We start from the raw sequence: 12,587 nt of genomic DNA, 5'->3' as shown, positions 1-12,587 counted from the left end.
CCCCCCCAAACTCATCTATTATATCAATGGCCGTCTCGAAAGGCAAGTCTGCTGCCGCTGCCGCTGCCGCTGCAGCAGCCGCCACCGCCAACGGGTCTGCAACACAGGGCACCAACGCCGGAAGACACGTCCCCCACGTTAAGAAGGCTTGTGAACGGTGCAGGCGGAACAAGAGCAAGTGTGATGGTGTGCCTGGGAGTACATGCAGGAGCTGTGCCCAGGTGGGCTACGAGGTGCGTCACCTCCACCGCCGCACTCGGGACATCCCTAACCTAGATTCTTGGTATAGTGCGTATGGACGCAGGAGAAAGATGCCCGCCGCGCGTTCACCCGCGCCTATGTCCGCGCGCTCAATGACCGTATCCGGTTCCTCGAGGACCTTTTGCGGCAGAACGGTATCCAATTCGACGGCTCCTCCGAGCTCGCCGGCGTCTCCACCACTGCGCCCGCCTCGGGGAAGGAGTCGCCCACGCCTTCCGAGGGTGGAGACGCATCGACCAAATCCGAGGATCCTGATGAGCTGGTTTTGCAACTCGAACACCAGCTTGTGCTCGAAAAAGACCCTCTGGTGCAAGGTGACCTCATCAGCTTCTATGGTGCTACCAGCCGGTTCCCAGCACAATACGAGATCTTGCGCGAGGCATCCCCGCCCGGTGGGCTGGGGGAGTACGTCTCCGAGGAGTTAATCCAAGAACGTAAGCGACTTGGCCGCACCCCTCCTCCCACATGGGCACGCAATTTGCCCTGGGACATCCGGATCGACCGAACAGAGCATGACAAGCTCGTCAACCTTTGCTTCAAGTATTTTACTAGCTGGACCGTGCGTGTGTGGCCTACGCTCTTCTGGCGCGACTTGGAGGCCCTGTCCGCCCAGGACGAGGAACGTGCAGCGCGTGGGGAGGAATTAGACCCCCAAAGGACGGCACAGTACTCGCCTCTGCTGCACAATGCCATTCTCGCCCTCGCCACAGCGTGGAGTGATGATCCTGTGCTGAGCAGCCCTGAAGTTCGCGACAAGTTTGCCAGACGCGCAAAGGTCTGCATCGATATTGAAGCCAGCAAGCCAACGCTTAGCACTCTGCATGGTCTGACCATCCTCTCGAGCTACTATTCTGGCAAGGGAGACCAAGGGTTAGGCTGGATGTATTTCGGCACCGCTGTCCGCCTGTCTTATGCCAGTGAGTGCTTTGATCCAGACAGGAGAACATCGCTAATGCGAACACAGTTGGGCTGGACCTGGACACCTCAAGCTGGGTGGAGAACGGGCCACTGACAGAAACAGACAACCTCGAGCGGGACTTATCCTGCGCCTCATTGGTGATGCAAGACAAATGGTGGTCGCTGTACGTTGGGCGGCCATCTTCGCTCCCCCCTCGTCAGATTAATCTGCCCGAGCAACTGCCTGCGCACCTCATCCGCGACCCTTCTAATGCAGACGAAGTAGCTGCCACTACAAGCCTGTACGACACCTTCCGGTGCACATGGACATTGAGCCAAATCGCCTACCGGATCATGGAGGACATCTATGGTCCCAAGCCAGCATCATCCCTCCGGAACGTCGTTTCTGCCCTTCACCTCGCACTTACAAACTGGCACGACAAGCTGCCTAATTCGCTCCGCATTCCGCATGTGGGAACGCAGTCGATTCCCGCTCAAATCCTCTCCATGCATCTTGCGTATGAGTGGCTCACTATTCTCCTCCTCCGTCCGTTTTATAGGCGCATCGCCAGCGCCCGGCCAGAGGACACGAGCGTGTTGCTCTGCAATCGCGCTGCGCACCAGATTGTACGGTTATACGGCTTGTGGCGGCGGTACCACGACCTTCGATATGTACCGATCACGGCTGTTCAGATCGCCTTCACAGCGGGGACAACGCATCTGCTCGCGGCGACATACGCGAATGGCGTAGTAGGCAAGGAGAAGGGTCTCGACGGCGTACGTGAGTGTGTCCGGTGTTTACAGGAGATGGGTCAGTCTTGGCAGAGTGCCATCCAGAGCTCGCGCACGCTCGAGAAAATGATGGAAGACTATGCTGGCCGGAGGGAGAGCGACAAGGCTGCTTCTCCTGTCTACCTAGGGCCATCGGGAAAGTACCCCGGCACGGGCGGGTTCCAAGTGCAGCTCTCGCCCCTCATTAGCGGTGCCGGTCAAGAATTGCAGCTTGAGACGGAATCGAATGCGCCTGACGAGGACGACATGATCGATGAGGACGACCCGGACCAGCGAGAAGAGACTCCCATGGTTGCAGAGCACGAGCATTTTCATTACAGATCGGCGCCCACCCCGCTTTCCCTCTCTGAGGCTATCCTCGCAGCACCCAGAGGAACAATGTCCTTTCCATCTACCCCCGTGGAGATGGACCCGGCAGGAGTGATATGGGGACACAATGTACACTCGCCGTCGTTGAGTGCCTACTTCCAGACGCTTGCCTCCGGCTCGGGACACATGCCAATGCAGCCGATCTTTGCCAGCGGACAGATGTACCCACAACCGGGGATAGAATGGCAAGCGACGGCTCATGCACAAGCTTGTAATCCGTTCAGCCCTCAAGCGATGTATGAAAATCACCCGGTGGGCGCGAGCTACGACGATTTGATGTTTGGAAACTAGATTTCGCGGAAAGGAAAACGGAAGTTGTACACGACTTGGTGTTTTGCGTTCGTTCTGTTCGTTCTCTGCCTTTGCTCCCCGTTCGACCTCTGGTTTACTCCTCGGTCTCGATATACTTTTAGTCTCGGTCTTTCTTCTTCAATCTCGGTTTCCCACTAATACGCTTGTACAATAACGCGGCATCTGGTTTTTGGTCCTTTCTATTCCGTCGTCCTGGTATGAATACGTGTATCATGTAGGTGCGGAAAAGGCGAAGGCTTTCCTCTGTGTGTGTAGCCTTCCGTAGCAATAGACAAATGTGTTGTCCCCTGTTTTGGTTCTTTAAATATAACCCTACGCTGGAATAACAACTACTCTGTTTGAAAACGAGGGATGAGACAGAATGCATGGACTGTTCGCGTCACGCATTCGACATTTCTTCTCCGAAACACTGCTTGTCTGTATACCTGCAGCGATTCAGCAGCCTTGCGGTGAAGTGCACGCAATGGAGAGTCAGTGCAGAGCAGTCCATGGAAGAGGAACGCCGTAATACTGTTCCAAGTATGCAAGACAGTCAGCCGCCCGTCGAACCGTCGGGTGTGCCACCTGGACTTGCCCAGAACGTAAAGGGGTTGCAGAGATGAAATTGTGGGGATAATACACAGTGCTGTAAGTCAAATTGGACAACACAAAGTACCAGCAAGCAATGATGACAGTCCATAGTAAACAAAAAAAAGGTCGGGAAGCCCTCCCGTCAGCCCGCTTCAGAAGACGGTTCTTGCCAACCATCAGAAGCTGGTCACAGCTTCGCCTGTGCCTGAGGCAGCCCATTGATTCTGAACGGCCTAACAATGATCTTCTCCTTATCCCACTGCATTACAACGTATTAGTTAATGGATGGTAGACCATAATTTACCAGAGTGTGTGACGCACGACGTTGTTCGCCCAGTAATGATCCGCCTTGATCACCGCCCACGCTTCCTCCTCCGTCTCCGCTCTGAGGACCATGCCGGAGCCGACCATGTTCCCCGCCTTGTCCAGTATCGCGCCTCCCATCACTTCCGGCCGAACGCAAAAGGATCAGTCAAGCCCACGGGAGTCATGAGAGGAGAGCACGCACCTATTTGGCCTGACGCGCGCCGTTTATTCGCTACGGCGATATGCTTTGGACGGATGTGGGCGCGGCGGGGAGCTGCATCCGCCATGTCAGGCATGTAACAAAAGAATGTTTTCTGACTTGTGGACATGACTCTGCTGTTGATGATAGATGAAGGCGAGGTATTCAGAAGGACAAAGAGCAGAACAGTCGCGTGCGCAAGTGGAAATTACTTGAGTTGATATATGGACGGGCGGGGGATGAGAGTGGAGGCGCGTTTTCGAAATTCGGAGATGCCTGAATAGGGATTCGAGCGAGGATGAATCGATGGTGCCAACGACGCGAATGAAGAGACAGCGAACGACCCGATGTACAGGACTAAGATGTGAAGATGGTCTCCTCACAAGGGTAATGATCAATTCTAATTCCTTCTCGTTTGCTATTCCTTCCAGTACATCACTCATACAACTCAGCTCCCTACGCTCGAATTCAGGGGCAACATTACACCTTGGGAGGTCCAGCAGGCCTGTACCACCATATCGCAATATTCGCGGGATCCCACTGCAAAAGCGTCAGATCACATGTTCGAAAGGGATATCGAGAAAACGCACCACGCCGGATTTGTAGTAGATGTCACTCTCGACTATGGCACGAACCTTCTCCTCGGAGTCCGCATTGATGAACATGGTCGATCCAGTCATCTTCCCTTCCTCCGTAACCATCGGTCCACCCAAAACTACCACCAATTATGTTCTTCAGAGCGGGTGAAGGGTGCTCCAAGGAAGAAGACTCACGCGTGTTGGTGCGTGCAGCAGCGACCTTGAGGTGCTCAGCGCGCACACTGTTCCTCCTTTCCGGAGCCGCCTCGTCGGTGAAGTCCGGTGCGTACACGAAGAATACTTTGGACATGCTGCTTGACGAGGATGTGTGAAGGGCACGTCGCAAGTGTTGAAAATTAGTCAACATTAATGAGCCAGCTCATTGACGCCATGCCCGATTCCGGAGCATACACTTACCTAATCGATTCTCGGCTCCGGTACGAATGACGGACCGCCGGTCCGTCCCCTGGTGCCGCTGGCGCCGTTCTTCTTCACCCGGCCGTGCACCGGCTCGCCTGGCAACTACCCCGATGAAATTGGCGTATCGGCCGGGACAGATTGCAGATTTATCAGCAAGATTATCATAATCAACCAGGATGTCACCACCAGAGACGCTCAGGAAGATGCAAAGGACCCGCAAGGTCCCATTGAAACTTCTTTTCAGAGGTTGTTGAAGGTGGGCAGACTTGCGCGGTCCGTCTGTCGGCGGTGGTTCATTGCCATCCCGCTCGCCCTCCGTTACAGATCTCGGTGATTGTCATATCTACCATCTGTATCTGCGATTGTCAAAGGGCACCTGCACAGCTTCACGCGTGGTCTGCCGAATTGAAAGGCGGCACAGTACTGCCATTGGAAGATGATCCAGGGCCGCCGACGCCTCGACGCTTTCCTTTTTGAACGCCTGCTTGGGTATTTGGGGTTCTTCTTTGATTGACTGGAGATCGGACTCTCCCGCAGCTACACTCCCGCCCTCCACCCAAGGTGGCCGCGTTGCGATGTGCGCCACGGTGTGGCAGAGTATATAGCGGCCACTTGTCGCTGGCAATAGTTTACCTGAGCCCACTCACACCTCATCAGACTTGTCGCATTACTGCCGATTCACCTTCACAACAACCGCAGCCATGCCAGCCCCTTTGAAGAGATATCTTTGCTATGCGCCTTACTTTCCGGATGCCTTACCACGACGGGAGGAAGCTTCGGCGGCACACAAGACGCTTGTGGCCGAGCGTGCTAGTAAGGGAATTATGAGTGCGTCGCCGGCGTTATCTTCATCATTTCAGCTTTCTGACTATGCTTCAATTTTCGTCAATAGCCCTGGGTGGTGCGCTGCTCGATGAGGAGGGCAACGTCATCGGCAACTGCTTGTCGGTGTCCGCTCCGAGTCTTGAGGAAGCTAAAAAGCTGCTTGAGCAGGACCCGTATTTCACCAACAAAGTGGTGAGAATCCTCGTATTGACCAATACCGAGAAATACACCAACAGAATTGCTGCAGTGGGATCCAAGCCAGATGAAGGTCACGGAGTGGAGGCAGGCGAAGCTCATCTAAGCCCCCTAGAATTTATCGAAGGCTGGCAGCCTCTGTCGCCAAAGTTCACCGCACACCGTGCTCAATTCACTGCCTTCTCTTCACTCCTTCCAATTCTCCCTATGAAATACCTGCAGAATCGGTGCATTTCCGCAATAGATGACTTCTTCTGCAACCACTACAGTGCAACACACTCTCATGTAACACAGACATACAGAATGATAGCATTTCGTTGTATCGGATCAGATTCCCTTCCACAGGAGCACCTGACCCCATATACTTCAGTGAACACCTGCAGTGCAAAGGTGTGCACGTGTAAGCTTTGCCACCCACTACTGTCCGAATCATGGACCACAGAAGGGAATCACACAGGAAGTTCAAGACTTGTGTTCGTTCCGCAAGGCTTTCCTTTTCCTTCGAATGGCCACATTGATCCCCTCCTGGAATTGTCCTTTCTATTGGGCCGAGAAAATTCTGGTTTGAATGGAGCCATGGGGCAGAAAAGAGTTAACAAATCCTTGTCTCGGAAACGACTACCGTCGGAAGGGCCTGGAAAACAGCTACAATGGCAAAAGAGTGCTCCGTTAACTCCGCATCAATCTATGACGATCGGTCTCCGATGGGCTGTGCAGAAGCACGGAATCACAGAAGCAGACAGACTTGAATAAGCATGTGTTTTCTCGGCCCGCCTTCCTAGTGTTCTGAAGTATTCCACGGAGTACTTTGATCAAAACAAAATCTTATCTCGTATGTAGGTCTGTCACCGCCCACGCACGTAGGATTGTGCTTTCAAGCAATCCCGGCGTTGGTTATTTATGATTTTCTGACAGATAACCCTTTCTGATGTGCTAGGAGACTAAGCAATATACCCCTCCAAAGGCGGAGAGTCAACGAAGAATAACTTCATGTGCTGTGCCAATGACCGCATAGTATCCGCCGCACCGCTGTCGATGGCCACCCTCCTCACCCTATCGATTTCAGCCTGCGACAGTTTGATATAAGCCGCAGCGATATTCTGTTCAAGATACTGTTGTGCGTCCCATTCCCGTTAATGTCATGATCCACACTTGGAAAGGGGTAAGCGCACCTTCACGTTTTCGTCCCCGGGATAGGGATGAAATCATCCCCTTGGGCCAAGATCCAGGCCAGAGCAACCTGCCCAGCTGTTGCGCCGTGGTTATCCGCGATTTCTTTCAATGTATCAGCGGCCTTGAGAACCTTGGGGAAGTTCTCCGGCCGGAAACGGGGCAAGATGCGGCGATAATCGTCGGGAGGAAACTCGTCAGCCGATTTCTGGATTTAAAAAATCAATATAGAGTCTTGAAATCTGGTGGGTGCACATACGTATTGTCCTGTCAAAATGCCTCGGCCGAGCGGGCTCCATGGGATGACCTTGACTCCCAGTTCACGACAAGCTTGCAGAAGGCCGATTTTCGGATCTTCGATATCCAACGTGGTCGGGGCGTACTCGACCTGAACCGCGGTAATGGGATGCACGGCATGAGCCCGACGGAGGGCTAAAGAGGATGGATCTGACAGGCCGAGGTAACGAACTTTACCAGCCTTGACTAGATCGACCATTGCTTGCACGGTAATCTCGATCGGAATGCGGGCATCGATGCTAATCCATCCCAATCCTGTGAACTTTTAATCTCTAGGCGTATTCAATTTGACGCACCGATGAATGTAAAAAAGGTCGATACTATCGACTTGCAGCTTCTTCAGTGCGAGCTCGCAGCTCAGTCGCACGTTCTCAGGACTTCCATCAACCCTTGGGTTTGAGTCGTCAGAATCCGTTTGTTCCGCGATGGCGCTGTTACGGATGCCAAACTTGGTGGCGAGAAAGATGTTCTTCCTCTTGTCGGGATTGGCGGCGAACCATCGGCCGATCAGTTCCTCCGAATCACCGTAAATGTTGGCTCTGTAGCAAAGAAACAGTGAGTACTGTGCAGGGCTCGAGGAGGGTATGCGACAGACGTATCCCAAAACCTGCAGCCGAGTTCGTAGGCTCGGTCAAGCACTTTGAAACGCTGCTCATCGCTCCCAACATCACTTCCACTGATACAAACGTCAAATAAACCAGGTACAAGATCAGGAAATGCATGAAGGGCGCACTAGCAATAGCCGCCAATGCCCATAGCGCCAAAGCCGATAGCAGACACGCGGGCATGACCAAGTGTGCGAGTGGGCATGTCGGTCGGAGACATGGTGGATCAAGTTCTACTTGTTTGGAAGAAGGCTGGAGGGAGTTTAGCCTAGAGCAATTCTTAGAAGTCACGACATGGTAATCATGTCGCGAGTTTTTATACCCCTCATAGGTAACGTGAGATGAGAGTGCGAGGATGGATCAAGAGATTAAACTGGGGGAGAGGATCAACCCCACCACAGCCCATGTAATTGAACCCCGTGCCAGCACCAGTTCGCAAATACCGTGATTAGCATTACAAGAACGACTTGCAAGTAATAAAGTGGGCCCTTGAAAGGCATTCAACATCATGAGCAGCCTATCCAAGCAAGAGAACGTAGGCGAAAACAGGCGGGAGGAAATCCATACAAGGGCCCATGAGAAGTGCTCCATGCTTCTAGGGTCGCCCACCGGGCATGTGTGGTCATGGACAGGCAGTAGGATGCTACGTTCCTCCAAATTTGGTCTGTGTTGAACTCTGGTGTATAGATGATGGAGCTAGCCGAATGATGGAGCTAGCCGAAAGAAAAGTAAAGCTCCTATTACTCCAGTTGGCGGCATGGAACGAAATCTCCTCGCGTCGGCGATTAGCCTTCCTTTCGGCTATAGGGATTTTCGGGGATTCTACCTCTCACGTGACCTTTATTTTCTGGTCCAGTTTTGAACTGGACAGACCTTAGTCGGCCGAGTTAGCGCACGAAAGAAAGCTAGTTGGAAAGTCTTACACGAAAGCAGAAAGTGAGCAATACAACCCAAAATCCGCATTTCGATGCACCGTAGAGTGGCCAATGAACCCATTAAGCAAAGCACAGTAGAAATACAACGAGACCGCCTCTATTCCCTCCACGCTGTGTAGCCTGTTCGCTCATTCTTCACCTTCAAGCTCGCCCACCGCGTATCCCGCCCTCCTACCCATCGTCGTCTTCTCAAAACACTCGATCGTAAGCTGGCTCAGGAAACACGGTATACTCCCTCGCTGCCTGACCCAGAACTCGAGCGCTCCGCTGATCCCTTCACCCTCCGCCATCTCCCCCTGCTCCGCGCGCTCTCCAACCCCAATCAGCCTCATACTTCCGGTATTGCTGCCGTCTTCCGAGCTCTGGAAAACGAGCGCCGTGCTTTTGTCGTAGATGCTCGTTAAGCGCACGCGTCCGTTGCCCGAGAAGTTAAGCTTGTAGCCAAGGATGGAGGTGACCGCTTCGCGGAATTCGGCAGCCTTGGCGGCGAAGACTTGCTTGAGGCGCAGCATGCGCTTCTCGCGCTGCTTCGCTTCTAGTTCTAAAGCAGCCTTTTCGCGTTGTACCGCCAACCAGGATTCGGCGGGTACCCAGCCTTTGGCCTGTTGCGTGGTCAGGAGTGCGTCTCTTTCTGCCCGTAACTGAGAATCTGAATCAGTACACGTAGATACAGCTCCCGTAGCACCGCGGCTGCATAGGGAGGGCGGTAGCCGAAATTAAGGACGTACGGCGTCTAACTGTTCTGCTCTAACCGCAAAATGGTCGCTCTCCGGATTGCTCGCCAACTGCAAGACCCTCTCCTTAGGAGGCACATGTCGACCCATACCGATCTTCTCTCCCAACTCAAATAATTGCTGCTGCAGAGCTTCATTCGCCTCTTCTGCTTTTGCGGTAGCGGCCTGGGCGTCGCGGAGGTCTGCGACATGTGAGTGATCACGCGAGGAAAGAGAAAGGCCGTGCGCACCGGCTTCCGCCGTTTCCCTCGCGATCCGCTCTTGGATGACAATCCTTTCCAAGCGCTCTACTCGTTCCCTGAGTTTGTTGAGTTCTCCCACATCGCCGGGAGGCATGGTAGCACGAGGACAGACGTGTACGAAATTGGCAGAGTGGGGTCAATAATGCTGAGTCAGGAGTGCTGAGTCACCAAAGTCCTGAGCTTCGGATTACACTTTACTTTTGCCGCGTATATTCCTCGGCCCACGTCGTCCCCATTCTAACACGTTCATCACCTCCCCGACCGTCGACCATCTCGACCTCGTTGCTCACTCAGCGCTACTTGTCGTCTCGCTGCTTTGCTCTACATACCCTCTGTACTGGGATTTGCACAAGAGACCAAGGGAAAATGGCTTCAACGTTCATCAACTGGCTCAAGAGTCCGAAGGCGAGGGAGTATTTCTTCAGTATGTCAATTCGTCTCTTTCTCCCAGCTGAAACTCATATTGATCGTCACATAGGTACACATTTCTGGGGGCCTGTACGCTCTCTCAGTTCTACATGTCCACAAATTGTTCATCGACTTTGACAGGTCGCAAATTGGGGTCTGCCTCTTGCCGCCATTGCCGATGTCCAGAAGGATGAGACGGTCATCTCTGGTCCGATGACCACCGCGCTAGCAGCTTATTCGTGCGTAATTCTATTTGCTAGGTGCTGCCTCTTCATTGACAAGGTTCTAGGATGGTCTTCATGCGGTTTGGTGCGTCTTTTTGGCTCGCGTGCTCGCGCTTCCCAATCGAGCATACATTCTGATTTCCGGTACTTCGGTACCTCTACAGCTTGGCGTGTCCAGCCACGGAATTATCTCCTCTTCGCCTGTCACGCCACCAATACCACCGCACAGCTGGTACAAGGCGCCCGTTTTGTGAACTACTGGTATATGGGCGGGCGGGAGAAGAAGCTCGGCCCTGCGGGAGTGGCAGCTCAAGATGCACAGCTGGCAGCGGATAAGGCGGCCGCTGCGGCCGCTAAGCAAGCGAAGGAGGTTGCCAAAGCAGCTGGTGCATGAAGAGAGTGAATGGCGCTCGTTGATGGTTGGGGAAGGGCATGACAGGAGGAGATGAAAATGAACCGTGCGCATCTGTGATGTTTACCATGCAGTATGCTGCGGTGTGCTGTTGGGCATAAGGGGAGCGAACCGTTGTGGGGTTGCATATATTGTGCGCATCTGTATACGATGGTGATAATCTGTGTTATCTACTAGATATCATGACGTTTCGCAGCGTTCAGGCACCATTATAATGTCTGCTCTTTCTCTCAGAACTCTCCTGGCGTAAAATCAAACACGCAGGCATCTCCAACTACTGCTCCTGCGCTGGCCTACACGGTGCGGTCAGCTTGTGGCCTTCCAAAGAGGTTTTCAAAGGGTATACCGCGAATGCGAGGTGCTCAGGATCCTTCTCGAGGTAGTACGACCTGTCTTCCTCGTTCTATCACACGACCATCCATCAATATTTCACACTTATCCAATGTTGGTGCATACCTCGAACTCTACCACGAAACCAACCTACGTACCCCGTCGTCCCGTCTCAGTCTGCTGTTCCCTTATAGCCGAAAAACCGACGCACCTGCAAGCCCTTCCCTTTCCCTTCCGGACTCGTCTGCTTTCCGCCTATCAAACTTTTGATATACCGCGTCCCGTCGGGCTTGACACATTTATCCTTGAGGGCGAGGAAGTTAGCAGACAAGGATACCAGGGCGGACGCGGGGGCAGTGGGTGAGAGGGCGAAGAGAACTATGTGGGTGATCGTCATTGCTAGCGGATTGGGGCGTTTGAAGGATTGGTCAACAGCAAATGGGTGCAAGGGATCCGTAATGCGATAACAGTATGGTACAGTCTTATTTACAGAGCCGGAGGTGCAAATAGGGATGCGAGATCGCTGGAGTGGAGGTGTCGGTGCGCTGGCGTGCGGCGTATTCACCGCCGTCTTCAGTCCAGTCTTCAGTCCAAATCTCATCACTTTTACGGTGCACTTGGTAAGCTATATTGCACACCACACTTTGACCGCCGTGAGGTGACTGAGCCGGGAATCTAAGTACGTTCCTGCCCTCAGGCACGGACGACATGCATTCATTGATGTCAATTTGAAGATGCCGTAGTCGTCTCTCGACATCGAGTCCCTTGGATCACAAGCAAGCAAAATCGCAAGCACGGGACATCACGGTAACTTGGGAGGAAGCAGCAGCTTGAGTTGATCGTAGCCGACTCCGGAAATGCGCAGAGTCATGTTCCTACACCTATTCCATAATGCAAGTATATGGACTCCTAGCTGTTCATCGTTCGGGAATAGTTGGGGCAGATGCACCATCGCAGCTCATGTGCGCATGCAGAACTCGCAGTGGTCAAGAGGATAATATAGGAGCGAAAGAAGACTTCTGCATCCCAATCGATGGAGTGCCGGTCACCAGCGAACTCCACTCGTTGTCGGGATAAGGCTTGCGTCCAAACGAGAAGCATGCCAACCATTCAGGGCTGAACAAGTCTGTGCTGTAACTTAGAGAATGACAATTTATAGTCCAGGAGTATCTCATTGGCTGATTGTTTTGAGGGAGGCATGGAGTGGAGATAAACCAAGCTCCCATCGGTCCCTCTCAGATGGAGAACATGATGGGTGAAGAGGGTCAACCTCAGTCACGCGACGTGCGACGCGTCGCGTCCCTCATTTTCACGCGTCGACGCCGTCCATTTCGCATCCACATCGTCGAGTCCAACGATCAGCGCTCGGCACCTTTGTGTCTTATACTTTTCGCCCTAGGCAGACGGAAATCATCTCACCTTGACACTCCATCGTCACCCATCCGCCGTTTCTTTCTGTCGAAATGCGAATCGAGGAACTGGTCCTCGAGGGGTTCAAGTCATACC

General features: G+C 53.3%; 7 protein-coding genes across 7 annotated transcripts in view; 3 read left to right on the top strand and 4 right to left on the bottom strand.

Annotated features, from left to right (window-relative positions):
* DACRYDRAFT_101988 (uncharacterized protein) overlaps positions 1-2,917 on the top strand; it is a gene marked incomplete at its 5' end in the record, with an annotated part of 3,517 nt that extends 600 nt beyond the window's left edge. The window contains 4 exons of the mRNA XM_040767602.1: positions 43-233; positions 290-1,178; positions 1,226-1,935; positions 1,963-2,917. Coding sequence (XP_040624954.1) covers positions 43-233; positions 290-1,178; positions 1,226-1,935; positions 1,963-2,610 — 2,438 coding nt within the window. The 3' untranslated portion in view covers positions 2,611-2,917. The remainder of the gene's footprint in view (positions 1-42; positions 234-289; positions 1,179-1,225; positions 1,936-1,962) is intronic.
* Positions 2,918-3,388: 471 nt separating this feature from the next.
* On the bottom strand, positions 3,389-3,794 carry DACRYDRAFT_111037 (uncharacterized protein; the record flags this gene model as incomplete). The annotated part of the gene is made up of 3 exons (XM_040769164.1): positions 3,389-3,460; positions 3,523-3,647; positions 3,710-3,794. 3 exons carry the CDS (start codon positions 3,792-3,794, stop codon positions 3,389-3,391), a joined length of 282 nt encoding a protein of 93 aa, XP_040624953.1.
* A 277-nt stretch (positions 3,795-4,071) lies between these two features.
* Positions 4,072-4,649, bottom strand: DACRYDRAFT_24596 (uncharacterized protein). The gene is made up of 3 exons (XM_040773753.1): positions 4,480-4,649; positions 4,297-4,421; positions 4,072-4,246 (listed from the first exon to the last, which is right to left on the bottom strand). Exons 1-3 carry the CDS (start codon positions 4,592-4,594, stop codon positions 4,187-4,189), a joined length of 300 nt encoding a protein of 99 aa, XP_040624952.1. The 5' UTR covers positions 4,595-4,649; the 3' UTR covers positions 4,072-4,186.
* Positions 4,650-5,405: 756 nt separating this feature from the next.
* On the top strand, positions 5,406-5,830 carry DACRYDRAFT_18173 (uncharacterized protein; the record flags this gene model as incomplete). The annotated part of the gene is made up of 3 exons (XM_040771338.1): positions 5,406-5,532; positions 5,597-5,721; positions 5,777-5,830. 3 exons carry the CDS (start codon positions 5,406-5,408, stop codon positions 5,828-5,830), a joined length of 306 nt encoding a protein of 101 aa, XP_040624951.1.
* A 1,068-nt stretch (positions 5,831-6,898) lies between these two features.
* DACRYDRAFT_118829 (aldo/keto reductase) lies at positions 6,899-8,225 on the bottom strand (the record flags this gene model as incomplete). The annotated part of the gene is made up of 5 exons (XM_040770665.1): positions 7,925-8,225; positions 7,787-7,867; positions 7,488-7,730; positions 7,154-7,430; positions 6,899-7,102 (listed from the first exon to the last, which is right to left on the bottom strand). Exons 1-5 carry the CDS (start codon positions 8,014-8,016, stop codon positions 6,899-6,901), a joined length of 897 nt encoding a protein of 298 aa, XP_040624950.1. The 5' UTR covers positions 8,017-8,225.
* A 615-nt stretch (positions 8,226-8,840) lies between these two features.
* DACRYDRAFT_24595 (MAD-domain-containing protein) lies at positions 8,841-9,830 on the bottom strand. Its single transcript, XM_040773752.1, has 3 exons — positions 9,696-9,830; positions 9,460-9,647; positions 8,841-9,372 (listed from the first exon to the last, which is right to left on the bottom strand). The coding sequence occupies exons 1-3, from the start codon at positions 9,799-9,801 to the stop codon at positions 8,860-8,862; spliced, it is 807 nt and encodes a 268-aa protein (XP_040624949.1). The 5' UTR covers positions 9,802-9,830; the 3' UTR covers positions 8,841-8,859.
* Positions 9,831-9,951: 121 nt separating this feature from the next.
* DACRYDRAFT_24594 (UPF0041-domain-containing protein) lies at positions 9,952-11,340 on the top strand. Its single transcript, XM_040773751.1, has 8 exons — positions 9,952-10,131; positions 10,186-10,205; positions 10,257-10,354; positions 10,405-10,424; positions 10,504-11,044; positions 11,098-11,154; positions 11,208-11,231; positions 11,293-11,340. Exons 1-5 carry the CDS (start codon positions 10,074-10,076, stop codon positions 10,731-10,733), a joined length of 426 nt encoding a protein of 141 aa, XP_040624948.1. The 5' UTR covers positions 9,952-10,073; the 3' UTR covers positions 10,734-11,044; positions 11,098-11,154; positions 11,208-11,231; positions 11,293-11,340.
* The last annotated feature ends 1,247 nt before the right edge of the window (positions 11,341-12,587 follow it).

The sequence above is a fragment of the Dacryopinax primogenitus genome (genome assembly GCF_000292625.1).
Source record: "Dacryopinax primogenitus strain DJM-731 SS1 chromosome Unknown DACRYscaffold_20, whole genome shotgun sequence".
Lineage (NCBI taxonomy): Eukaryota > Fungi > Basidiomycota > Dacrymycetes > Dacrymycetales > Dacrymycetaceae > Dacryopinax > Dacryopinax primogenitus.
This window is presented reverse-complemented; position numbering and strand designations above follow the sequence as displayed.